General features: G+C 63.1%; 3 protein-coding genes across 3 annotated transcripts; 1 reads left to right on the top strand and 2 right to left on the bottom strand.

The window, feature by feature from the left end:
- The first annotated feature begins 2,873 nt into the window (after positions 1-2,873).
- RPS21 (ribosomal protein S21) lies at positions 2,874-3,815 on the top strand. The gene is made up of 6 exons (XM_075528345.1): positions 2,874-2,978; positions 3,121-3,183; positions 3,263-3,326; positions 3,415-3,486; positions 3,576-3,631; positions 3,717-3,815. Exons 2-6 carry the CDS (start codon positions 3,134-3,136, stop codon positions 3,724-3,726), a joined length of 252 nt encoding a protein of 83 aa, XP_075384460.1. The 5' UTR covers positions 2,874-2,978; positions 3,121-3,133; the 3' UTR covers positions 3,727-3,815.
- CABLES2 (Cdk5 and Abl enzyme substrate 2) lies at positions 3,816-12,164 on the bottom strand. Its single transcript, XM_075528344.1, has 10 exons — positions 11,719-12,164; positions 8,247-8,318; positions 8,079-8,171; positions 7,249-7,326; positions 6,753-6,861; positions 6,432-6,597; positions 6,100-6,203; positions 5,851-5,957; positions 5,579-5,783; positions 3,816-5,498 (listed from the first exon to the last, which is right to left on the bottom strand). The coding sequence occupies exons 1-10, from the start codon at positions 12,162-12,164 to the stop codon at positions 5,358-5,360; spliced, it is 1,521 nt and encodes a 506-aa protein (XP_075384459.1). The 3' UTR covers positions 3,816-5,357.
- Positions 12,165-14,301: 2,137 nt separating this feature from the next.
- On the bottom strand, positions 14,302-20,743 carry RBBP8NL (RBBP8 N-terminal like). The gene is made up of 12 exons (XM_075527677.1): positions 20,683-20,743; positions 19,808-19,850; positions 19,225-19,320; positions 18,941-19,053; positions 18,457-18,529; positions 17,897-18,045; positions 17,729-17,811; positions 17,412-17,575; positions 16,219-16,918; positions 15,386-15,481; positions 15,168-15,297; positions 14,302-14,393 (listed from the first exon to the last, which is right to left on the bottom strand). The coding sequence occupies exons 1-12, from the start codon at positions 20,741-20,743 to the stop codon at positions 14,302-14,304; spliced, it is 1,800 nt and encodes a 599-aa protein (XP_075383792.1).
- Between the last annotated feature and the right edge of the window lie 4,738 nt (positions 20,744-25,481).

Raw genomic sequence — 25,481 nt, 5'->3', positions numbered from 1 at the left:
AACGACAGCGCTATGGAAAAACTAGTGTACAAATGGTTTTCTCATTTCAAAAAAGGTGAATTTGATTCCAGGTTTTGGCACCCCATGCACCTCCCCCCCCAAAAACGTGAAATGTCAATTGATGACAAACCTCGTGGGGACCTCCACCAACTTCCCAAACGGGCAAAAATGCCTACCTATAGTGCATTTGGAGTTTATTCCACCAGGTCAGACTGTTAGCCAAGCTTTCTAGAGGCTCTGAAGAGATTGCTTAAATGTGCGACTAAAAAGGCGTGACTTGAGGGGAAAAAACGAGCAGCTGATACCAAGGGCTCAAAGAGAAAGCAAATGTTTTGAGAACGATGATGGCAACAAATGTGCTTGACAGACTGGATGGATGGATGGTGATAAGAGTTGAAGGACCCCCGATTAAAAAATAATTAGGCGTGATTTGTGGCAGGCGGGGGACTGGTTCTGCCACCACGCCAGCGCACCAGCTCATGCAGCCATCTCCGTGTGGCACCATGCCTCTCTTGTTCCATGTGCTTTACTCACCTGGCCTTGCTCCCTGCAGCTTCTCTTGGTTTCCGCGAAGGAAGAGGGACATGAAGGGACAGCAATCTGGGGACATAGATCAGGTGAAGAAGGAAATGCCAGAGGTGCTGTCAGCCATCCAGATGAATTTGAAAAAATGTTTCCAAGAATAGAATCACAGATTGGACATATGTATGAAGTGTCATGGAGAGTACTTTGAAGGCGATAAGGTTGTTTTGTTAAAAAATTTAAATGCATAGCTTAGGGGAAAAATGCATTTTTTTTGGGGGGGGGTGTCCACTCCTAAGGTCAGCACTTAAAACCCACCGCTCCCGTAGTGATTTCCGGGCAGCCTTGCGCACCCTACACAGGGAGGCTTTGGGTCGGAGTCAGTTCAACGGCAACCAAGTCTTTCTTTTGGTTCTATATATGCTCTTAGGGGGTTCGGGGGGGGGGCGCCTAAGCCACTCAGCTGCTAGGCACGAGGCTGGCCGTCCAAGCCCACCAGCCCCTCCATGGGTGAGACGGTGTCCTTCTGCTTGTTTAGCCTGTGACAGCCTTGGAAGCCCCGCGGACACGTCTCTTCTGCCCGCAGGCTCACTAGGATGAGCCCAATCAACTCCACGGTAGTAGGTCTCGGTTCATATCCATATTCTTAAATCTTGTTGTTGTTGGTCCTGGGATATAGTTTGATCCTTTCAGGTCTTATCTTTATGATTTGCTGAATGGAGCCCAGGTAGCATCTCCTTCCGGCATCACTGCACCTCTCTGCTGGGAGAAGAGACCCAGCTCAGGGCCAGCTGCAGGACACTGCTTCTGTTAGCTTGTTCTCATCCGGGTCAGGGGTTGAGGGACAGGTACATTCCGGTCCTGTGCAAGCACCATCCTGTTCCCTGTATGCCTTTAGGGTGGCTCCTTCCCAGTCTTGGGGAAACACTATAATCCAATCCTGCTGAGAGTCCTGGTAGCTCCTCTGCAGATCCCAGGGCCTATCCTCCTACCTGTCTGTCCTGCCTTCTCCAGCTGCCTCAGTCTCCCTGGACTCCAGGACCCCACGTAGATGCAGACCCCCTGGGGGAGGCCTGTGGTGTAACGGCCAACATCAACAAGACATCTGGACAGCACACTCATCTCCGGGGATGACCTCACTCCTGCCGCCTGGTCGCAGTGGACGCCACAGCAGTTCTGCCCACAAACACCTGGTGTCCCGGCAACCAGGCGGCAGCTGGGCCCAGATGTTACATCCACCCACAGTTGTGGCCTAGGCTGTGACTCACATGCCACCGTGGCCGGCGGGGATGGCACGTGTGCCTTGGGTGACTACTGGGCACTGTGCTATGGGGGAGGCGCAGGAGGGGCACAATCCTGGTCCCTGACGCAGGAACTCCATTTACCTGGGATGCAACACAAAGCAGTGTCCAGGGAGGGCGGTGGGCATGTGGAAGAGGCTGCCTGTTCTCAAGGGCCCATGGCAGAATGACCTGGCTAGGACGTGTGTCTGGGAAGCCACCCACTACCAAGATTGGTCGGATAGGGAGGGGCCTGGTGGCATCCCTGTCCCTGTGGGAGAGGCCTGATGGGCAGGGTGCCCTGAGTCTCACCTGGGGCAGCTGAGACCCCTGTTGGCTGAGGGACTCTAGGTGTTGGCTCACAAGGTGGGTTTCCCTATTTCCCCCCTTGGCCTCGGGAGTGGGCCTGGCATTGGGCTTTCTCGGGCAAAGCAGCGCTGGGAAAAGGGTGAGGGGCACTGGGCAGGGCTGGGACAGCAAGGGGTCTCGTAGCGGTCCTGCTCTGCCATGCTCGGACAAGCTCAGGCCCATAGATGGGCCCAGAGGGCTCAGTCCACTGTCTCTTCCAGAGGACTTCCCAGGGCGAGTTTGTGGGTTCAGAGGGTAACACAGCCCAGGGTACCCCGGCCCTGCCTCCCTCCTGCCCGCCACCCTCCCTCCCCCGACAGCCGGCGTCGCCACTCAGGCCCTGCGACGGGTCGGCCCTGGGGCCGAGGGGGCTTCGGCCGTGGGCGCCGGGCAGTGCGGCGGCCCTCCCGCTGAGCCCGGGGTACGGGATTCCGGACGGGGCCCTTCGTCACGGCAGAGAGGGAGGGATGCGCATACCCCGGGCCAGTGCCGGTTCTGAGGGTCGTGAAAACCCTGCTTTGAGATCGGGGTCGGCAAATCTGCAGGCGGGCCCAGGTGGTTTTCCCGCCGGGAGGGACTGGACAGGTGTTAAATGGGGGGGCACGCGGGCCGCGAGGTTGCGCGCGCAAGCGCATTCGGGCCGGCGGGCGCAGTCGGGGGCGGGGCCGACACCCGGAAGCGCAGCGCGGAGTGCCCCCTCCGCGCAGACTCCCTGCGGCGCGCACTGACCCGGAAGTGCTCGCCGCGGCCCCGCCCCGCGCGCCAATACTGCTGCCGGGGCCCGGGCGGCTTCCTTTCTCTGCTCGCGCTCGGCGTGGTGTCTTCAAGGTGGGCCGCGCGGCGGGGCGCGGGCGGCCGGCGGGCTCGGGGCGCGGGCTGGGGTAGAGCGGCCGAGGCGGGCTCGGGGGCCGGCGGACGGGGGGGGGGGGGAGAGGTCCTGGTCCTCACGGCCCACGCGGTGGCTCCGCAGGCCCGGCCCCAACATGCAGAACGACGCCGGCGAGTTCGTGGACCTGTACGTGCCGCGGAAATGGTGAGCTCGCCCACCCGCCCCGCCCTCGGTCCCCCAACCCTGCGTCCCCGGAGCCCCCCTGACCGCCGTGTCCCCACAGCTCCGCCAGCAACCGCATCATCGGCGCCAAGGACCACGCGTCCATCCAGATGAACGTGGCCGAGGTGAGCCGGCGCCGGGCGGGTCGCGGCGCGCCGCCCACGGGCCCCGGGTGGCCAGCCTTGGGTGACCCCGCCGTCTGTCTGTCTGTAGGTTGACAAGGTTACCGGCAGGTTCAACGGCCAGTTTAAGACCTACGCTATCTGCGGGGCCATCCGCAGGATGGTGAGTGTGGCGACGGGTCAGGGCGGAGGCGCGCCGCGCCGCGGGAGTCCTCCCTCCCAGAGGGTCTGACGCCGGCCCTTGTTTTACAGGGCGAGTCCGACGACTCCATCCTTCGGCTGGCCAAGGCGGACAGCATCGTCTCCAAGTAAGAGGGGTGCCCACAGGCAGAGCGGCCGGGCGTCTCCAGTTCCCTGCCCTAACACTGCCTGTCTGCCATCTCCCCTTTCCAGGAACTTCTGATGGGGTGAATCCTGGACAGAGGAAAGATGTGGCGCTACCCGTGCTGGCTCAGGAGGGTCCTGGGTGTCAGAAATAAACCGTGAATCCCCTTCCTGTGTTGGTTTGTTTTTTTAATAGTACTACCAGGGCACTCCTTTCCACTACCCACAGCAGTTTGGAAGGCAGACCTTTGGGACTGGTGTAGCAAAACCAAGATTTATTGCAAAACAAGTTATCCCTTTTTTAGAAAACAGACCCATGACTGACAATCCCATTTCCAGTCCTAGTCACCCATGCTGGCAGACAGCCTCCCAGAAGTGCTGGGGCCCAGCAAACACTGCAGACTGGTCATGCTGGACTTGATGGAGCTCTTGGCCTTTGCGGTCTAGACTGTCCTATACAGCAAGCCTTGGGGACCACACAGTGGCAGCTTTGGGCATTATGAAAAAACACATGGGGCTGTAGAAGGTTAACTTTCAGCACACAAACCTATGTGACTGTCAGCCACGCCCTCTGAGGCCTTGCACAGAGGCCTGATTGAGATGGCGTGACGGGTTGCCACCAGTGGCTTTTCAGTAGGGAATTCTGTGGGGCCCTGACAAATGGCATTTTAGCAGCGTTCCTGGGCCAATCCCTGCTCATGAGGGCGAACCAGGTTTGAAGGATGGTCCTTGGCTCCATAGGGGGCTGTTTGCCCCTGAAGAAGAAATGTTGGCAATAAATAAGGTTGGGACACTGGCACCTGGTCCCCTGCATCTCCCTGTGTGCTGACTTGGGTGGTGCTGGCGTGTGTTGTCAGCCAGCTGACATGACCTGTGGAGAGGCCAACTGCCACTTCTGCTGGGACTTTGCTCAGCTGCTGCTGGTGACAGTTGGCAGAAGCCTTAGTCAAGACATGCTGGGGTGGGGGCACTGGAGACAGGATCAGCACAGCTGTGGTGGTATGGTCTGGCTGGGATGACAGTTTGCCTTTTGAGAGCAGCTGGCCCACGAAGGAGGTAAATAATCCTTGTTGCTCGGAGGGTCTCTCAGCCTGCTGCTGTGGGCAGCTGACAAGCTAGGGGAGCCCCTTCTCAGTTCTGGGTCACTATTGAGAGTTGAGTCAACACAGCAGACTTCACCGGTTTTCCTCCTCTTGAAATAGATGCAGAAAACCCAACCTGGGTTATAAATCAATCCAGTTTGAGTTCTCAGGCCCAGCCTTGCTCAGGGAGATGAGCCAGAAGCAGCAGGTCTTCCCCAGTTGGGGTGGCCAGGTTTTCAGGGTGGGGGCTGTGGGCGGCCTTGCATAAGGTGTGAGGGATCTGCTCCAAGTCCTGGGGTGGGATGCAGCATGTGGGTTTCACAGTGACACGATGCTTGGAAGAACGGAAGTCCAGGAGTAAAAATCAGACTCAGGCAGGTTTGCCATGGCCTGCAGCTGGGGTGGGGCTGGGTGGGAGGGGTCAGCCTTTGGGGGTTCATGGCCACATCCCTGCTCTAATGCTCCCACTCTGGCCTATGTGCTGGCGTGACCCCACAGTGCTCAGAGAACCTAACTGAAGCCCACCTGTAGGAGACAAACAGGATAACATCCAAACATGGACAGGAGGTGTGGCTTAGGAGGGAAAGCAGAGGGTGTTGAGGGGCAGGGTAGGCTCCGGCCACAGCAACTAGAACTGCTGGGTCAGGCGCCGGTAGTGAGGTAACACTTGACTCTCGGGCAGGTACAGGGCCAGCTCCAGCGCCACCAGCACCGTGAACTCAAACCCAATCAGGTCCCGCCGGTTGAACCGAAACCGCTCTTCCAACTTCTGTGGGAAGAACAGACACATCAGCCCTGCACATGCACCGGCTGGCAGAGGGGAGCCCCGATGTCCCGGGCCGCACTCACATCCAGGAGCTGCTTGACCTCGCTCTTGCGCAGGTCACTGCTGATCTTGGCGGCCAGCAGCACGCAGGCGCCCGCGCACAGCTTGCGGTTCTGCTTGTTGAGCTTGCCCTGCAGCACGAGCTTCTCGAAGTACACATAAGCCATGGACACAGTCACGGGCTCCAGGCTGCACTCCTCCGACAGGCTGTGCATCTCCCGCTTCAGGCTGTGCACACACACGTCAGGCCGAGCTCCCGGGCAGGCCCGTGCCTCCCCTGCCCCCGCTGCCTCACCTACGGATTTTGCTCAGGGTGAGCTTGATGTGCGGAAACTTCTCCCTGAAGGTCTCGTTCATGTCCTTCTTGAGGTCTGAAGGCTTCACGTACTCGATCACCGTGGTCTATAATAGCGGCGTGCAGTGGCTGCCCTCCAACTGGCCTCCAGGGGCCAAGGCGAGGGGCATGCCAGGCTGTCTGCAGCACCCCCTGCCCTGGCCCCGTTGGACACCCTGGGGCAGTGGCGCAGTACCGGGGCTCACTCACCATGTAGGAGGCGAAGATGAGGACCCTCTTGTGCTTGCCGCAGGGCCACTGCGGGTCATCCAGGAGATTGGGGTTGTACTCAACAGCATCGCTGGGGTCGCTCCCTGGAGGTGGGACAGCCTGAGTCTAGAGACTGGGCTCTGCCTAGCTTGCCAGGGACAAGGCACCGGGGACAGTTGGGAGCAGAGCTCCTTGGGGCCATGAGAGGCTGAGGGCAGGTGGAGGGCCCCGTCTGGACTCGGGCGGGGGTTCCAATGTAGGGATGGCCTCGGCCCTGGCTGACTGGTCCCTGCCCCACATTCGGCAGGCTGTGGCCCAAGCCTACCGCGTACCTAGCTCTGTGCCTGCTGGAGTTGACTTGGTGGGGCCGGGCTTGTATCTGGAGCCCGGCAGAGACCGGGGGATGCTGGGTCGAGGCTGGGCTGTAGGGCCGTGGCTGTCACCCTTGGCTGCCACCAGGGCGTTGGTGGGGTACAGGAACTTGGCATAGGACACAACCTGGGCAGGGAAGCATGTGGCGGGCCAAGGAGCTGCTGAGACCTCTGCCCTTCCTTGGAAGGGGGCGGGCAGCAGCTCCCTGGGGCCCTTGGCCTCCCACCAGTACCTCTCCTCGCCCACCATCCCTGGTGCGCCAGCCCTGCCGTGAAGCTTGCCTTTCCATCCGCACCCAGCTCGACACCTTCTAGCTCAAAGACCATTTCAGAGGCCACGGAGACACCGCCGGATGGGTGCCGCTGCTTCTGCCCATCCACCCTCAGGTCACTGTGAGGCATGAGGTGGGTCAGCTGCAGGAGCACTGAGTGAGCAGCCCTGGCCCCGCGGCCCAGTGAGCCCCTCACTCAAAGCACCCAGAGGTGTCCTCCTTGCCCTCCTGTCACGACACCAGCAAGGACACAGCCCCCAGGGCAGGAGCAGATCCTCCTCTGGCCAGCGCCACTGGGCAGGCCCTGGGACCAGTATTCTCCCACTCAGAAGGGCGGGGGTCTTCCGGGTCATGCAGTGCCATCCCCACCCCCGAGCAGTGCTTCTTTCTCTGTAAGCCGTGTGACAGGAAGGCCAGAGCCCCCATGGCCACTGGTCCCTGAAGGTGCAGACCTGGCCACTGATGCCTGGGTGCTGCCCTGAAGGGTGGACAGAGAGGACACTCACCTGACCCGCAGGCCCTCTCCGTAGGGCAGGACGGAAAAGGCTGCACACAGGGACCGCTTGGCACAGATCAGCACAATCCTGAGGGGGCAGGGGCAGGAATGGGCGTGGAGAGGGCAAGGAAGGGGTGGGTAAGGGCACTTCAGAGGGGACAGGTGAGCAGCCTCACTCTGAAACTACACTGGGGAGGGGGGGTCAACACGGACTGTGCTTGGGGTTAGCATGTGGGGGGGGGCAGCCCTGGGCGTGGGGCGGTGGGGAGTGTGCCTGGGGGCTGGCCCTGGAAATAGGCAGCCCGTGAGAGAGCTGGGCAGGGCCCTTGGGTGGAGCATGCCAAGCCTGGCTGTGTGTGCATGGAAGGGCCCGGCCTACAAGAGGCACTCCCTTGGCCCACGTGGCAGACAGGGTGAGGGTCTGTTTGCCTTTTTGGGGGGAGCTGGGAAGAGGTCCCACCTTGTCCATTCCTACCCCCACCCACAGTCTCAGCAGGGGCAGCAACGCAGAGTCTAGAGCCGGGAGAGCTGCATCTGGGCTGGCCTCTCATCAGCCTGCAGGGTGGGCTCGGGTGGGGTGGATGTTCACAGGCTCTTCCCCACCTGGGCAGCCAGGCTTCAGGCTAGCTAACCTGCTCTGACCACACAGGACCCAGCCCTCCCTCCCCTGGGCAGTCACAGCCCCTGAGCCCACTGTGGGATCCAGTGGAGGCCGGCACCCACGATTCCACTCTGGGAACCAGGCTGCAGCGGGGGGTTGGGGGTCTACAGGGTGTCCGTGAGGAGGTGCTGCCTCATCCCCCAGGGCCGGGGTGGGCGGGAGCCTCGTGGTAGCGCCACCTGCTGCTCCTGGTGTCGTACTGCCTCATGTTCTTGATGAAATGCGTCTTCTTCAGCCCTTTGTGTCTCGGGGAGCCGGACACATGCTTGCTTCTGCAAGGTCAAACCCATTAGCGCTACCGCAGGCGCCCCTGGCCCTGGCAGGGGGTGGGGTGGGGTTGCAGGCACCTTTGGGAGGAGGTACAGCCCATCACGTCCTCTAGGAACTCCAGGGAGCAGCGCTGGGAGGTGACACGCCGTCTGTGGAGACCGGGAGGGGCTGAGTCGGGGCCACGAGCAAGGGGTCACACTATTATTGGGGGTTGGGTGAGGTGGGGGGAGCTCACTGAGGGGCAGCCCCTGGGTCGGATTAACACAGCTTCTTGATTAGAGGCCGCTGCAGCCACATGCCGCGTCTGTCACTAGCCTCAGACAGGGATAAGGAAAGGACACCCTCCAAGGGAGGCCTTCGAGGAGGGCAGAGGCCTTGGGGCATCAGGGGAGCTGGGGCGGGGGGGCAGCAGTGTCTGTGAGGAGGGCAGAGCAGAGGGCAGCAGGCAGGCCCTGTGGAGTGCGGAGCAGGAGCAAAGACAGGCCCTCTCGGGAGTCTGAGCAGGGAACAGCCTGGGAGGTTCATTACCTCTAATGACCCAGGGGAGGCCCGAGGAGGTCCCTGAGAAGGTACAGCGCTGGCCAGGCACAGCGCCCCAGGCCTGTCCTGCTGCAGCCAGTCCGCCCATGGCCCAAGGTCCCCTCACTGTGGGGGCCCCTCACAGAGAGCATGCAGGTCAGGCCGAGGCTCTCCCTTCCGTTAACACCTTAAAGGGAGACTCACCCCAGATACGCAGGACCCCTCTGACTGTGGGGGACAGGGATCCCATCACTGGCGGCCCCCCTCTGTGCCCCCATCCTGTGGGAACCGGTGTTTGTAGGGGAAGCACTCCGGGCTGAACCTGGACTACCTCGGCCCCGGAGTCCCTCCCCCTGTCCTCCTAGGTGGCAGTCAGAGGGCCCAGAGAAAGAGAAGTTGGGGATGGGAGGGGCTACAGAGGAGGCAGGGAGACAGAGAGACAGGGAAAGGAGAAGGGGAGTGAGGGAGCTGGGAGAGAGAGGGAGGGGGAGGAGAGAGGGGGAGGAGAGGAGTTGGAGGAGGGGGGGAAAGTACAGTTACACCAGCAGTCTGGCCCCAACGGGGAGCCTGAGACCTGGAATGCGTGGCCATGATCCTGTGTTGGTGGGTGTGGGGCCTTCTAGAAGCAGGAAAGTCCACAAGGGGTTCCCTGCCTTCCTCAATGCGGCAGTGACCAGATGCAGTGAGTGAGAGAACCCCGCGTGGACCCTGCCAGGACCCCTGTGGTCTTGGCTGCCCAGGGCAGCCTCGGCTGAGGGTAAGGAGGGTGGTGAGGGTCCCTCTCCTCTGTGTAGGCACGTGGCTGGACTCCCTGCGAGGTAGGGCTGTCCCCGCCAGGGGGCTGGGGCACCAAGGACAGCTACCACCATCATGGGCCAGCTGTGCTGGCTGCTTGGACACTGACAGAGGTCCAAAGGCCAAATGGAAAGGTGTGCTTGACCTAGCACTGGGACCACTCCCAGGATCTGGGGGGCAGGGTCTTACTTGCTGGGCTGTGACGACATGGGGTACACCCATACCAACTCTCAGACTCCATACACAACTTTAGAACACGGAAAGCCCTGCTATCTGGGTAACGTCTGGACCGACACATGGACAGAGTGTCCCCCCAGTCCTGGACGCTGTTAGGGCGCCTCTGAGTCACAGCAAGTCCTCTCCACATTCAAGTCACAGAGACAAGAGACCACTCGCCGTGAAGCGACCCTCCCAGGTGGCTGAGGGCAAGGTGTGTCCACCCCAGTGTGGGGGAGGGAGGGACTGTCTCCAGCTGGAAACACCCTGCCTGGGACCCAGAGGGAGCCCCACTACTGATTGACTGCACCCTGAGCAGGGTCACCCCAGAGCAGAAGGCTGCTGGGAGGTCTGCCCACCGCCGGCTGGAGCAGAGGCTCTGGGGAGCACGGTTGGCTGGCATGGCCTTTCAAAGGGACTGGATACGCAGCCTCAGTGAAATGACCATTTGCTCTTGGGGCACAGCATCTGTGCCTAAGCCTGGTGGGCAGGGGCCTGTGTAGCCCGTGTCTGGGCATTATTCTGCACCGGGCTGCCGGCAGGCTCAGATGCCCCAGGCAGAGTGAGTGCACCTCTGGGCGTGGGCAGGCCAAGGGTAACCTTGCTCCATAGCCCCAGGTTTGCCTCAGTTCCCTGAGGGGGGGTGTCCCCACTGCATTCTCCGGGGCCCCCTGATATGCTGAGGGCACCCTCGCCCAGCCAGCCTGCTACTGCATGCTGTCACCACAGTCATGTCCTGAGGGGCCAGCAGGGGCCTGGATTCGGGTTCTCTGGGGCCACCGCTGTGACATGGCCTTGGCCATCTTGGCATACACCACCCCACACCAGGCCTCACGTGGGCCATACCCAACGCCACACCCCCATCACAGAGGATGCTGAAGTCACCCAGCCACAACCTGGCCTATCTCTAGAGCCTGAGTCACACGACGTGGTCCTGGGGCGTCAAAGGCTGTGTCCCCTCACTTATCCACACTGGGCTATGAAGCCCAGACCTGGGCCAGCAACCTGCGCTGGCCGAGAAGGGTAGTGCCCAGTGCCCAGGCTGACAGGGCTGGGGGGCACTGGAACCCTGGCTCCGGGGGAGGAAACCCTGACCTCTTCGTTTGGGCGCCATGTGGATTCATCAGAGGTCCTGGTGGCTCAGTGGTTACGTGTGGTTCCTTGCAGGGTTGAGCATCACCAGCTGAACCTCTAGAGAAAGATGGGGTTTCTACTCCCATAATGGAGTGTTAGTCTTGGAGAGGGTGGGTGTGAATCAGAATAGTTTGGTTTTTCGGTTAACGTGGAGTAGTGCAGTGTTTCTCAACCTGTGGGTCATGACCCCTTTGGGGAGGGTGTGTGTCAAAGGACCCTTTCACAGGGGTCACCCAACTCATCCCAGTGGCAAAATTAGTTACGAAGTAGCAACGAAAATAATGTCATGTTGTTGGTGGGGGGGGGGGTCACCACAACCCGAGGAACAGTAGGAAAGGGATGAGGGGTTCCCAGTTCCTGGGCTGAGAACCTCAAGGTTAGACGTCTGAAACCACAGCTGCTCCAGAGGAGAGAGGATTTCTACTCCGGGAAAGGCTGATGGCCCCGGAACCTCTGAGTGAGCGCGGACTGATGGCAGTGGGCGGACCGGGTGGGTATCCCTGCTACCCATATCCAGGGGGCCGATGGGCCCCAGGCCACTCTGACTCCTGAGTGGAAGCACGGCTGACAGAGCCCCAGGTCAGCCTGCCCAAGTCCTGGCTGTCGGCCCTGGGCTGATGAAGCACCCACCAAGCACCTTGACGCCCCCCACCTCCCCCCACCCCCAGTCCTGGGCTGATGACCAGCCTTATGAGTCTGATGGAACCCCGGGTGACTGGGACCCGGGAGTCCTGGGCGGTCTGACCCTGAATGACCCTGCCCTACCAGTCTGATGGGGCCCTGGGTGACCAAAGTCCTGGGCAGTCCAGCCCCAGGCGACCCCCCAGACAGGCTGTCCGCCCGGGGGTGACCCCCGCCTCCCCGAAGCCGTGTCGCCCCACTCACCGCTGGCGCTGCACGTCCAGGGCCAGGCCGGCGGCCACCTGCGTGGGGCTGAGCAGGCCCTGGGGGGCGGCCCTGGCCGGGGCTCCGGGGGGCGCGGGCGGCGCGGGGGGCGGCGCGGGCGGGCCGGGCGGCGGCGGCGGCGGCGGGGGCGGCGGGAGCGTGCGGGCGCCGGGCTCGGGCTCGGGCGGCGCGGCGGGCGGCTCGCGGGCCTCGGCGGGCGGCGGCGGCTTCTCCCCGCCGGGGCCCAGGCTCGGCGGCCGCCCGTCCAGCGAGATGTTGTTGAGGAAGAAGAGCGCAGCCTGGCGGCGCCGCGAGTCCCCGCGCTTCCGTAGCGCCGCCGGCGGGGCCCGGGCGGCCGGGCTGGGGGTCGCGGCCTCGACGGGGGAGGCGGAGGCGGGGGCGGCCGAGGCCAGGCCGGGGGCTCCACCCGCCGCCGCCGCGGCCATCCTCCGACTGAGCCGCCGCCGCCCGCGCGAGCGCGCGCACGCCTGCCGCCCATTGGCCGCGGCGCGCCCACATGCAAATGACCCGCCGTCCCGCCCGCCCATTGGCTGGCCCTGCGCCGAGGGCGGGTCGGCCTGCTCGAGGGGGCGGCTCCCCTGGGTCCTAAAGACAGTTCCGGCCGCGTCCCGAGAGAGCGGGAGTCGCGTGCCTCGCTGCCTCGCGGGCCCTGCTCTGAGACCGAGCGCCCGGCTGCGCCGCAAGTTCAAGTCCCTGCTGCCGAAGCTGCAGCCGCTGGCGCCTTGGTCCCATTTCTGAGTGGCGTCTGATTCGTGATCAGCTTCCGGGGAGCCTTTCTTAGCTTTATTCACTTAGCTTTATTTATGCAGTGGGTGGGGTGGGTGGGAGAAACAAGGCTTACTCACCCCAACTCTCCAGGGGGCGTGCAAGTCGGGTGCCACCAGTAGGGGCCCAGGCATCGATGAATTCCCCTCACCGAACCCAGGTTCAAGCCCCGAGCTCACCCCTTACAATGGAACTTGGTGATTTACCGGTATGACCCAGGGCACAGTCACAGTGCCTTGCTAGAGAGGGCTCAGCAGTGAGCAGTAGTCAGCAGACACAGGGGGCGGGGGAGTCTTTGCACAGGGGCCCCAAGATGGACCCCTGGCCATCCCATGTGCCATCACCTGGACTATGAACATATCAGATCTACTTCCCAGCCCTTTCAGAAGCCCTCCTTTCCTGGGTGGCAGCTGGACCCCTGCCCCTTTATTGGGGTCGTGGCCAGGCCCTCTTCATGGTGGGTTAGGGGCCTCACAAGGACGGGCATTCAGTCCCATCTTTCCACGGAAGCCTTGTGTCTAAGGCAGTGGCTCTCACTTTCCTAATGCCGCCACCCTTTAATGCAGTTCCTCATGTGGTGGTGACCCCCAACCTTAACATTATTTTCATTGCTACTTCATCACTGTCATTTTGCTACTGTTATGAATTGGGAGACCCCTGTGAAAGGGTCGTGCAACCCCCAAAGGGGTCGAGACCCACAGGTTGAGAACTGCTGGTCTAAGGTGTAGGCAGTGTGTGGGTGGCTGGCCGGGAAGACAGGTGTGTGTATAGCATGCAGATCTGGTTTTATTTCATTCTGGGGGAAAAAAATCAATGTGACACCCCCCCCCACACGCACACACACATGCACACGCATCTGGACTTTAGGCTCTGGAGGAAGCACACACTCTGTCCCTGTGGGTGAGCTGCCCGCAGAGAATGGACATGCAGCGAGTGGAGCAGCAAACGCTGGACCAGTGACTGGGGGCCTGCTGTCGGGGAGGGGGTGGTGTGCAGGGGTAGGTGGGTGGGACAGCAGAGGGGATCCTGGATCTTGCCACAGACTGGCCGTTAGAGCAGGCTTTGTCCTTTCCCAGCCTCCCAGGCACATTCAAGTGCCTCTTGGGTGGGGTGTGGTCCGTGGTTCCAGTGGCTCCTCCAGGCAGCAGTGGAAGCCAAGCTGGCCGCGCTGACCGTTTCAGCTGCCCGGCACCTGTTATCTGGGGCCCCACCAGGGGGCGCCCGAGACCGCCCCAAGTTAGCTGGGGCCACTAGTGATGGAGAGGTGGATGGCAGGTGTGGTGGGGGGCTGGCCTGGAATGGTCCAAGCATCCTGCGGGGGAGGGGGTGATGTATAGTCCCTGCTCCCATTCTCCAAAAGGGCAAACTTAGGGAGAGGGCGAGGCAGCGGGGCCAGGGGCACTTCCGAGGTGAATGGGCTTGCAGCCCTGCATACAGACGGACCACAGTCCCACCAAAGGCTGCTTTGTGTTCCTGGCCTGGCTCCTGTGCGCCTGGCCGACCAAGGCGTGGTGGCTGGCCTGATTTGGTGCTGGTGCCAGGCAGGTGGGGAAAGGCTGCCTAGCTCTCCTCCCAGTCTGAGGGACTGCTGTCCTCAGTGTCCAGTGAACTCCCTGGCCCTTCAGCCACTGCCAGGGGCTCCCGCCATCTCCTTCCTCGGGATGATTTCTTGGAGGCTGTGGGATGGTGGAGCCGAAGTCATGGAGGCCTGGGGGGCTGGTGGGAAGGGCAGGGGCGCCCACGGGACCCGTCTGACCACTGATCCCTGACCTGACTGGGTGGGGGCTGCCATCCCAACTAAGATGCCTCCTCAGCTTCAGCCTCCACGGGAAGACCTGGAGGCTGACCCTCCCCGACTTGCCCGCCACCCTTGGCCCCATCCAGGACCCCTGGGGCAGTGGAAAAGACAGGGGTGGCAGCCCCTCAGCCCTGAACAGCAGTGGCGGCCTGCCCCTCAGGCCACTCCCAGGTTATGAGCTCAGGTTCACAGCTGAGCATCAGGGACTGAGGATACTCCTGCCCTGGAGCCGGAGCACGGGAAGTGTGAAGGTTGGGGAGTCCTGAGTCCCCTGCTGCCACATCTGGGGAGCAGGAGTCCAAAGCACCACCATCAGCAAATATATGAAGTGGTCCACCACTATGAGTGACCACAGTGTCCCAGGCCTGCCCTCTGATGCGCTGCCCTTTGAGGGTGAACAGCAGAGGGGCCAGGGTCCACCTGTGGGCAGGACAGTGCTGGTGGTGCCGCAGATAGTAATGATGGTTGCCTGTGAACCCAGTAAACGTCCCAGAGGCTCTAGAGCCAGCCCTTCTGACAGGTGAGAGGTGGCAGACTGGGCCAGGCTCTGCTCCCACACCTGGCTTGTCTCTCCTCTCTCACTAGAGGGTCCAGTTGTCTGAGCAAACCCACAACCCAAATGGCCAGACTTAAATGGTACCTACCTGCCCAGGTTCCTAACTCTTCCTTGCACCCAGCCCAGGCCTCTCCCCGGGCCATTGGGCCCTGTCCCTGCTCTTTCTCACACTGGTCCTGACCAGTCCCCCTTTCTGCCTTGCAAGCCCTGCGGTCCAGTCGGTGCCCTGGCTAGGGCCTAAATTCGCTTTTCAAGTGGGCCCCGCCCAGACCCCACCCACTGGCCCTCCTTGTCCCCGCCCAAAGGTACCTTTGCCCCGTGAGTCGGATGTCCGCTTCCGCTTGCCCTGCAGACCCTGACCCTGTTCTTTGGTGCAGAAGTCCTGGCACCCCTCACCTGGCGAGCTGATCTTGGCGCTGGCCTTGGCACTTGGGAACTTCTGGGCAGAAGGGGTCTGGTGAGAATGAGGACCCCCACCCCACCCCAGAACCCTGGTGCTGGCCCTGTGGAGCTGGACCAGGACCCACCTCGTCTGAGGTGTCTGGCTGGGCCTCTTCATCGGACTCAGATCTCTGTGCCTCCTTGCTGGACACTTTGGGACACAGGGTGTGGGTCAGGCCAGGCTGGGGGTCTGGTCACAGTACCCAGGCCAGTCTGCTGCCCACAGAGCAGGTGACAGTGCTGAGGGCACTCTGTAGGTTGCTGCAATGTCCTAGCCCACGGCGGGCTAGGGGCCAGCAGGGCTGCTTCTTGTCAGTGGGCGTCTCGCTGGACAGTCTCACCCTGCTCTCAGCCCCACCTACCCGGAGGCATTTCCTTTGACCAGGTAGGAAGGGTTCCTAACTGGGCCCCCAACTCCCTCTTGGGGCCTACAGGTGGGGGACCCAGGTCCAGGTTTCAGCTGGTCAAACTGAAGAACTGAGCTGGGTCCCCAACCATCAGGGTGCCCCTCTCCCAACATGGCACCCCTCCCAACATGGCCCCCCTCCCAGCACTATCCCCCTCTGACCGGACCCTGGTGGCTGTGGTGGGGCTCCACTCACCTGGGTGGTCATAGGTGTCAGGTCCTGTCAGGTGAGCAGGTGCCCTGGGCCTCCCTCCGGGCTCATTCCCAGTTCCCGCTGGAGAGGGGAGGCAGCCCTAGGATGGCCAAGTATATGGTTTGGGTTCCCTTGGGGGACTGCCCCCCTGCCCCAGCCCAGCCCAGTCAGCAGGACCCAGTCCTCCTGGGTGGGGATTCGACCCCCGGGGAGTGGGCTTTGAGGGTTGGGGAGAAGCAGTCTGTGCCTGGAGACCCCAGATGGATGCCAGCCTCGGGCCACAAGGACGGAGCCCAAACCGGGGGAGGGGAGGCCCTTACCACAGGGGCAGGGGCCTCTTCCAGGTCTGGTACCCCGGCCCCCTTGACGCCGTTCCTGAGTGCCCAGGGACTGGAGGCCAGGGCTCCCGACTGGGCTGGGGGCTCGGCCCCCTTGGGTGACTCTGGGTAGGGAGTGCCTGAGGGGCAGAGCGAGGCAGGGCAACAGGGGGGCTCGGGGGCATCTCGGCCCCGGCCCCACCCTGAGAGGTCCAGGGCCTTGTCGGGAGCATGCTCCTGTGCAGCCGCCATCCCCGGGGGGCTGCGGGGGGCTGGGGGCCGCAGGGGGTGTCCTCCATGCTGGGATGCTCTGGTCAGCAGGGCCCCACCTGCCTCCAGGTCCTCTGGGCCCTCGGAGTCTGAGCCGGTGGGTGGGGAGGGCGGCGTGCTCCGTGGCCTGGCACTGCTCACCCACGCCCGGAGCTGCTGCTGGGCCAGGAGCAGGTGCAGCGTGCTCTCCAGCCGTGGGCTCCGGCCGTCCACCAGGGACCCTGGCAGGCCCAGCAGGCTGCTGGGCTCCTCCCAGCCCTTGGCTTCTGTGACCTTCTGGTTCCGTGGCCCAGGGCCACTGGGGGCCGTGGTGGTCAGGGGGCTGCTTCGGGGGTTGCAGGGGTGCAGGACCAGCTGGCGGCTCAGGAGGACAAGGCGGTCAGGGGTCAGAGCTTCGAAGGCTGTGACGGAGGCCTGGGGGGCCCGCAGGAGGCTGCAGGGGGGGGGAACCACGTGAGGCCTGCAGCCTGCAGGGGGCCAGTGGTGGCTGAGCAGACGTAGGGAGAGGCGACAGACACCCTTTGCACAGGTGGGGAACTGAGCTCCAGGGAGTGGAGCGTAGCCCCATGTGGGCAGCCCTGGGCCAGCTGCTGCCTCCTCCTCCTCTTCCTCCTCTCCTTCCCCGCATGAGAGCGGTGCCTGTACCTTCCTGCCTTACCCCCTCCTCCGGCTCAATCTGCATTCTCATCTCCTGGACACAGGCAGTCTGGACCTTAGATCCAGGTCACTGGGGCGGGGGGGTGGTGGTGGTGGTGGTGTTGCATGGGGACTTTGCACCAGGTAGGTGCCCAGAAAAAGCTAAGCCAGAGTAAGGAGGGGGCTTCTGGGGCGATAACCAGACAGAATTCCTAGCCCCTCTGGGGAGATTCTGAGATGGGATCTCAGGAGAGGCCTCTCCAGGTGACACCAGTGGGTGGGACCCTCACCTGTCCAGGGGTAGGCTGGGCTCATATGGGGGGCTGGGAGGGCTGCTCCTGGCAGGTGGAGGGGGTGTCCCGTTGAGGGTGCCCTGGTCCGAGGGGTACACCTGGGTCCCGGGCCGGACCACCGCGATGGTCCCGTGTAGCTGGTTGGAGATGCACTGGGGACTCTGAGAAGGGCAGTGGGTCAGCTATGTGAAGACCGTCCACTCTTTGCCCCTTGATCCCAGCTAGGCCTTGAGCAGGGTGGACCAGCAAGTGGGGGAGGGAACTGCCTCCCTTCCGTCCCAATCCCAGGAGCCCTGCTGGGGACTGGCCCTCACTGTGTCCGGGGCCTTCGGTGAGGGCAGGCTGGAGCCCGCGGAGATTTTGGTGAGGGGCGAGATCCGGCTTCCTGGCAGCTGTTCTGCAGGGGAGACGGAGCAGGAGAGGCTGGGTGCCAGCCCAGGGAACTCTCTACCCCAGCGGGGCCCCACCTCGCCAGCACATACCAGTTTCTGCACTGGGACTCTGGGCCTCGGGCTCCTGGTGGCCTGTAGGTGACTGCTCAGTGCTGGCCTTCCCACCGTCCAGTGAGGACAGTGGCAGGGGTGAGGGCAGGTCCGAGGGGCCCTCCCTGCTCAGGGCCGTGGATCTGTCTCTGGAAGGGAGGCAAGGTTGGGGAGGTGAGGGAAGACTGATCCCCCAGATGAAGGAAAAGGCCATGGACTCTCGAGGGGCCAGGAGAAGGGAGCGCTAGCTCTCCACCTGTAGTCCACCTTCTGCCACCGGCAGGGCTTAGTTTGGCCCCTAGCCATGACCCACAGCCCCCAGGGTAGCCTCGGGGTCAGGCTGCTTTAGGGCAGATGGAGACTTGCTCTGTTTGGGGGAGTGTGGACTCACTCTGTTTGTGGGGGGATGGGGACTTCTCTGGTGAGTGGGGACTTGCTCTGTTTAGGGGCAGCCATTCATTTTCTTAGGAGTCTCCCCTTGGATGGTGGTCGGGGCTCCCCCCTCCCCCCTCCGCCGTGCACCCTGGTGGGTGAGCTGGCTCGGCCCCTGCTCCACTCACTCCAGGCCCCGAAGCCTCTTCACCTCTTCCCTCAGACTCTTGTTCTCCTCCTTCAGACTGGCCATCTCATTGGCTGTGGGAGTGACCAGTCAGTGATGGGGGAAGGGGCCCCCCTCACCACCTGGTGACACCTCCTCCAGATCTGGCTCCCAGCTCTGCCCCCAGTGCTTGGTCCAGGGTCTGGCACAGGCCCATGAACTTCCACCGAGGCCTGAAGTCTGTCCAGCTTGGCCTTAGTCCTCCGTGGGCTGGTGACCCCTCCTTTATGAAAGAGGAAGCCGAGGCCCAGCGGGGGTGGGGACCCTCCCAGGGCTGACATGGGACCCGGCGGGGGCCCTGGGCATGGGGGTCCTTGTCCATCAAATGGGGCAGAGGGCTCCTACTTCCTTTTCCCTAGTGGGGGGTGAGGGTGGTGGGCACAGCACACCCAGCAGCCCTGGGCCCAGACAGAACACTGAGGTGGGGGGTACTACAGGGGGCTCACTCAGCAGGAAGATGTGCTGCAGGCTCTGAAGGTGTGAGCTGTGGAACTCCTGCTGCCTCCTGCGGGACAGCTCCTGGGTCACCATGCAGCGGTCACATAGGCCAGCCCGTAGCCTGGGGGCGGGTGGGGGTGGGGCAAGAGACCGAGCTCAACTGGGCAGCCAGGTATCCCACAAGCACAAAGGGTGCGCCCTCATGCTCCCTGCTCCAGGCATGCCTGCTCCTTTCCCACGCTGTGCTCCCGGGGACTCTGTCCGGAAGGGCTCCCGGCGGGCAGACACTGACCGGTTCTCCAGGACCCGTACGGTCTCCTTTAGCGCCTTCTGCTGCTCCCGGAGCTGCTGGTTCTTGGTAAAGAGCTCCTCCACCCGCTGGGTGTCCCTGTGGCCGTGGAACGAGAGGTCCCCTCTGCTGGGGCCCCCAGGACTCCGCCCCACTGCTCCCCGCTGTCCCCAGGGTCCTGCTCCGGCTGCCCCCTGGTGGGCACCACACTTCCTTCGTTTCCTCACTTCTGAAGTGCAGCCCTGACACCCTGCTCAAGGGGGCTCAACACAGGCGGGTGGGCAGGCTGCTCCCAGGGCAGCTGGGCAGGCAGTCCCTCTGTGAGTGGGAGGTTGTCCTCTGGGCCAAGTGATCATCCTGGGGCAGGAAGATGCCCTGGGGAGGGCTGTCCCCCAAGGGTCTCTGCTCAGTGGTGGGCTTGGGGCTGTTGCTTTGCTGTGTGACCCGGACACCACCCCTCCCAGCCTCAGTTTCTCTACTTGCATCCTGGGGTTGTGGCACCTTGGGGGCTTGGTGGCCTGATCTCCTCCAGAGACCACTGGCGCCCCACCTGTGCCTGGCTGGCCCTGGGCTGCTGTGGACTCACCGGCTCCTCTCTGAGTTCAGCTCCACAAGCTTGTTCCGCAGGCCTAGCGGAGAGGGTGAGGCTGAGGGTCAGATGGCCCACCCTCCCATGCCCCCTGCCCCCTTCAGCCCCCCTCCACCTGTGGTGCCTACAGACCCCTGGCCATCTGCTGCCATGGCCTCTCCCAGCCCTGCTCATTGGGTCCCTCCTGGCCAGCGCTGGCCACCCCAGCCTCAACTCTGCTTGCCACTGTGATCTGGGCCTCGGGTCTGGGCTGAGCGCCCCTTCCCTCGGGGTCCCAGTCTCTGTGACATCTGTTAGGAAGCTGCAGGGATGGGGCCTGCGGTCCTGGGAGTTACGTGCCATTTTGGCCACTCCTGGGATGGACAGTGGGAGTCCACAGGGTAGTCTGGGGTACAGCAAGGGCCAAGATGAAGTGGCTTGGGGGGAAGTTCCCATACACTTCCTCTTCTCTGTGCTGTGTGACCCGGAGAGGGTGCTCAGGATCCAGGGGTCAGGGTGGGTCAGGCTGTAGTCCCAGCTAGCAGCCCTGCCTCTCTGGAGACTTGGGAGTGGGGGCAGCTTGGGCAGGGCCTGAAGTGGGGGATCCATGTGGGCATGGAGTGGGGAGCTGGGTGGGGCTGGGTCCAGCACGGGGGTCAGTGCAGTGGCGACCTCGGTGTAAGGCATCCAACCCCCTCCCAGAGAGAGGAGTCACTGTCCTGCCCTGTCTGCCCCGCAGCCAGCACCCGGGGGCAGGCTGGCTGGATGCGGCTGGAGGCAGATGATCTATGCATCCAAGGGCGGCTCCAGGCCTCTGGCCAGCACTCCCATGGTGCCCGGCCACGTGGCCATTCTGCGGCCAGAGTCCGAGGGCTGTGGGCCCACCCACTCACCCAGGAGCTCCTTGTCGTGGGCGTCCTTCAGCCGGTTCAGCGACTCCATGAAGCTGGCCATGGCCCCCTGCGCCTGCCGCGCCCTACTGCCCCATAGCAGCCAGCCTGCCGGAGAGGGGGGCACGTACGCTGCAGCTTAGGACTATGTGCCTGACGGGGAGGGTGGGGGCTAGAGGACCTGGCCCACCCAACCAGAACTCCCTGAGACTCAGTCTCCTGGGTCCCGAGCTCACTCTATCCCCTGGGGTTCAAGACCCCCGTCCTCATCACCTCACAACTAGCTGTTGCCCCTGCACATCCAGGCCTGATGGTCTCAGCCTGGCCTGGCCTTCGTGCCCACCCCCAATGCTCAGCCGTCCAGGTTCCAATCCTGCTCTAAAGTCTATTCCCAGCAGTGAATGCTCTGAGTGGCAGCTTGGCCCGGCCCCCAGTGCCTGCCGGCTACTCACAGGCCCTATGACACCCCCACCCTCGTGGACCAGGCCCAGAAGAAGGGAGGTGACTGAGCAGGGGCAGCCACAGTCAGGATAAAGCTCCCTGGGGGGTGGGACTCCCCAAACCTGTTCTGCAGATCTGCCTGGGGTTTGGGCGGACCCCTGCCTGTGTAGTCTGTGTGTATGCGGGGGGAGTGGAGGGGGGTCCTCTCAGTATCCACCAGCTCCCCCTGAGCACACAACCTCACAGATAACCTCTGCCTTCAGCGCTCAGTGCCCACAGGTGGCAGGTGCTCATTTCACAGGAGGAAAACTGAGGCCAGGCGCCCTTGTGCAGTGGGGCCTCTTCTTACACTGCCGCCCTTCCTGCCTCCCCCACCACACGGTGACAGAACCCTGGCGTCCATCGCCCACCGCCACAGTCCTGCTCAGCCCGGCACTGTGCGAAGGGCTGGGGTGCGTGGGCCCCAGGAGAAGGGTGGGCCCAGGAGGGTGCACCCGGGTGACAGGCAGGGGAGCCGCTCGTCCTACACCACCAGGGCCCGAGGCAGGTCCTGGACTGGGCTCAAGAGCTCCTGTACCTGTGCTGGAGGGCTGCTCTTTGGGGATCCTGGGCACTACCAACTCCTGGGGAAAGGGGCACAGAGGTAGGCAGCCCACGTGGGCAAGGCTGCATGGGAGAGGCTGGCACTGTGGCTCTGGGGACTCAGGAGACACCAGTCAAGCAAGCCTGGTGGCCTCTGACCACAGGGCCAGGGTGGTGGTAGTGGGTGGGGGGGACGACTCTGAGTATGGGCCATGACCCCCAGGAGGTCTGGCCTGGGGTTTGTCTGGTGGGGGGACTCTGACTGCCGGGTGGGGGTGGGGGTGGGGGTGGGGGTGGGGCCCCAGCCCCAGACACTCCAATCAGCTGTTGGGCTCAGAGGTGTCACCAGTGCAAGGCCTGGACTGCCAGGGGTGGAGGTGGGGTGGGTGTGGGCAGCCTGCAGGTGTCTGGGGTCTGCATCTCTGCACAGGGCCAGGGTGAGTTGGTTGGGCAGGCCTGGCTGCGGAGCAGGACCCTCAGGACTGCTGGCCCTTCAGAGCGAGCCTGGGCTGAGGGGCCGCGGCCTGGATGAGCTCCCTCTGAGCCGTCCGTCACCATGGCAGCTCCAGCCAGGTGACCCAGGTAAGGCAGGTGCTTGGCTCAGAGCCAGGCAGACAGGATGTTGGGAGGAGTGGCAGGCGAGATGCTGCTGGCACCCCAGGGTGCAGCCTCCATCAGAGCCTCTCCCTAACCCCAAGTCCTATCCCCGCATGGCCCCCAGGAAACAGGCAGTTGATTTACAGGGCCCCTCGTCTTTGGGAAGCCCTCAGAAACCATTGCCAAGGGCACTTCTGAGAGGGGGCACACCCCTAGTCCAGGGAGTCCAGGGTCCCCTCCCTCACAGCCCTCTCCTGTCCTGGTCAGATTGGGGCCGGCATTGACCCAGGCCCAGGCCTACCCTGTGTCAGCCTGGAGGCACCCTGAGCTTGCTGAGTGTGCCCCCTCCCCCTCCCCCTCCTCCTCCGAGCGCTGAGCAACACTGGGTCTGTCTGGCTAGCCCAGCTCCTGGGAGACCAACGCCCGCTGGGAGGTGAGGAGGCGGGGCTCTGGGAGAGGGTGGAGCCACAGCTCCTGGAGGACTGTGCATGCCGGTCTGCTCACTCTGATGGTGGGGCAGGCAGGGTTTGAACCTGGGTCTGGCTGGCTCCAGTGTCTCACCCACCCTCTGTGGGGTCCCTCTGCACAGTGCCTGGCCCTGCCTCAGTTGACCTGTCTGTAAAACTGACCAGCCCCTGGCCCTTGGCGGGGGAGGCACCCTGCCCCTGGGCTGCGTCCGTGGCTGCTAGGCCCCCCTGCTGCCTCCAGCCTCCCAGGGGCAGGGTTCCGTGTGGCCCTCTGAGAGGCTGTCCATGGGGGCTCCCTCTGCAGGTGAGGCAACTGAGGCTTAGAGAAATGTTACCTGTCCAGTAGGACTTAGGCTCCTCTGATGACCTCCGGGCAGTATACAGAGAGGCGTCCCTGCTACGGCAGGTCCCCATGACACACATGTGCACATGTGATACGACACCGCACACACACAGAACCACAGCCCATTGGACAACTCTGCACACATGTGCCCCCACCCTCAGGATCTGGGCTAGTTCACACAGCTCATGTCTGCATGCGCGCGCGTACACACACGCACACACACACACACACACACACCACACTGTGTGGGCACACAGGCATGGGCTGCTGGCTGGGCGTGGTGGCTCAGGTAACAGCAGCCTGCAACCTGATGCCCCAGGAGGGGAGGCACCTGTCCCCGGTGCCCGCTGTCAGCCCTGGCCGGCTGCCTGGCTGAGGCCAGTGGGGGAGGTGGCAAAGCAGAAGGTGGCTGTGTGTCCACAGTGCCCACCCCCTTGTCCCTGCTGCCTTCTGTCCCCTGAAGTCCAGCTAGTGTTCAGCCGCCGGCCTTTCCTAGGGTCTTTTGTCCCCTCACGCCTGTGACCCTAGAGCGTAACTTCCTGGTGCAGTTAGCTGGGCTGTGCCTCCTCCTGGACCCCACCCCAGCCTCCCGGAACGCTGCACCCTCCCCGACTAGGCCCCCCCACCCCCACAGCCCTCATGTCCTCAGCGCCAGCAGGGCAGGACAGTCCAGCCGCCACCCCCTCCCTCGTGGGGACCAGACCCGGGCCTCCTCTCTGGCCAGCTCCTGGGTGTGCGGCCCAGTGGCCTCTCTTGGGGCAGCCAGGTAGCTGGGTGCCCCCACCCTCGGTACTCACATGGCCCTGGGGTCTCTGACCCTGTGCGGGAGCCGTGAGCTGAGCAGCGCCTGTCCCCTCAGCGATGGAGCTGGGCTGAGCACAGTCAGCCCGCACAGGCAACTAGACATGGTTCGGGCCAAACCTGCTTTACTGGTTTCCTGTCTTGGGAGCAGCAGGGAGGCAGGGGCTCCCAAAGCCGCCCAACGGGTTCTGCTGTCCACACGCAAGTGGCGGAACAGGTCTGTCCTGGGACCACAGAGCCATGATTGTTCCCGTAATCAACAGCAGCTCCCTGTTGGCTGAGCAGCGGATCCTGAGGAGCTAGGGGCCCCAGCCAGGCCAGGGTGGGGCCTGACGGGTGGGGGCAGGGCTCCCTTGGGGTGACCCTCAGGCCCTCTTTCCAGCCTTCTCTGACTGCGGGCTTGGGCACAGACCCAGTCAGCCTTAGACAGGCTGAGACCTGGAGTCTAGGGCTGTGGGACACCTTCCGCGCCTTTCCTCCAGAGGACAGATGGCCCAGGAGTCTCTGGCCCTGGGCTGCATCACCCTCCCTGGGCTCTGGGTGTGGCAGCTCCGGGTACTGGGACTTGGTGAGTGGGTGCTGCTCTCTGGACAGGGTGTTTGGTCACACGCTGTTGGGGAGACGCCAGAGGTGTGGAAGAGAGCCCATGACCTCAGTGCACTTGGCATGGCCCAGGGTTCAAAGGGAGGCTGGCGTCCTGGTCAGCAGTCACAGGGGGCCACCAAAGGGCCTCCCCAGGCCTGGGTCACGCCAGGTGTCTTTTCTGTGGACGGTGCCCTCCAAGGCCCGCCGACCTGGGCCTGGGGGCCTGGGTGCGGCATCTGTTTGCTGCTGGGTACACATGTGTGGTGTTGGCGTATGTACGAGTATGACCACAGACAAGGGAGCATGTGCACATGAGTGAGAGTGTGTGCATATGTGCAGGTGTGTGCATGGGAGTACAGATGTGTGCATGGACACAGGAGTGTGCATAGGTGTGCAGGTGTGTATACTTATGTGCAAATGTGTATAGGTGTGTGTCTGTGTGTGTGTGTGTAGATCAGTCCAGGTGTGTGTATGGGTGTGCAGGTCATGCCTGGAACGCAGGTGGTGCAGGCATGTGTAGGAAGGAGAGGTGTTTGCATGAATGTGCAGGCCCATGTGAACTTGAACTTGGGTCAACAGGTGGTTCCTCAGCAGACTGAGTGCTCACCTGTGGGTGCACAGGCTTGGGCAGGTTATTACATGAGTGAGCCAGGTGCATAGGTGCATGCTGATGGCTTATCTTCTCCCCCCTTTGCCCCTTGCTGGGCAGAGACTGGAACTGGGCCCACTGGGCTGATCTGAGGGTTCGGGGCTTGGTGCCTGGGACTCTTCCCCTACTGAGGTCTAGATGCTGAGCTGGGCCAGCCTGGCCGAGTTGCTCAGCCTCTCTGAGCCAGGCTGGCAGCTGGGAGGCTGACTGATGTAGGCAGGGGCTCAAATGTAGGACAAAGGAGTAACATCCAAGGTACAACCCAGACTCACTGCCACCCACAACCGCCGGAGAGAAGGGTCCCCGGACTCGCTCTCTGGGAGCAGACCGCCCCTGT

The sequence above is a fragment of the Tenrec ecaudatus genome, chromosome 12 (assembly GCF_050624435.1).
Source record: "Tenrec ecaudatus isolate mTenEca1 chromosome 12, mTenEca1.hap1, whole genome shotgun sequence".
Lineage (NCBI taxonomy): Eukaryota > Metazoa > Chordata > Mammalia > Afrosoricida > Tenrecidae > Tenrec > Tenrec ecaudatus.
The sequence above is the reverse complement of the archived record's forward strand: the minus strand, read 5'-3'. Positions and strand labels throughout refer to the sequence as shown.

Excerpts from the sequence above, each read along its gene's own strand:
- RPS21 (XM_075528345.1), top strand. The coding sequence starts at position 3,134 with ATGCAGAACGACGCCGGCGAGTTCGTGGACCTGTACGTGCCGCGGAAA. Across the intron at positions 3,327-3,414 it reads TCCAGATGAACGTGGCCGAG|GTTGACAAGGTTACCGGCAG; the intron begins GTGAGCCGGCGC and ends GTCTGTCTGTAG. Across the intron at positions 3,487-3,575 it reads GCGGGGCCATCCGCAGGATG|GGCGAGTCCGACGACTCCAT; the intron begins GTGAGTGTGGCG and ends CTTGTTTTACAG.
- RBBP8NL (XM_075527677.1), bottom strand. The coding sequence starts at position 20,743 with ATGGCCAGCTTCATGGAGTCGCTGAACCGGCTGAAGGACGCCCACGAC. Across the intron at positions 16,919-17,411 it reads CCCAGCCTACCCCTGGACAG|CCTCCTGCGGGCCCCCCAGG; the intron begins GTGAGGGTCCCA and ends CCCCCCCTGCAG. Across the intron at positions 14,394-15,167 it reads ATCCGACTCACGGGGCAAAG|GGGTCCTGGATGGGGCCAAG; the intron begins GTACCTTTGGGC and ends CCACTGCCCCAG.
- CABLES2 (XM_075528344.1), bottom strand. The coding sequence starts at position 12,164 with ATGGCCGCGGCGGCGGCGGGTGGAGCCCCCGGCCTGGCCTCGGCCGCC. Across the intron at positions 8,319-11,718 it reads CTGGACGTGCAGCGCCAGCG|ACGGCGTGTCACCTCCCAGC; the intron begins GTGAGTGGGGCG and ends CGGTCTCCACAG. Across the intron at positions 7,327-8,078 it reads TACGACACCAGGAGCAGCAG|GATTGTGCTGATCTGTGCCA; the intron begins GTGGCGCTACCA and ends CTGCCCCCTCAG.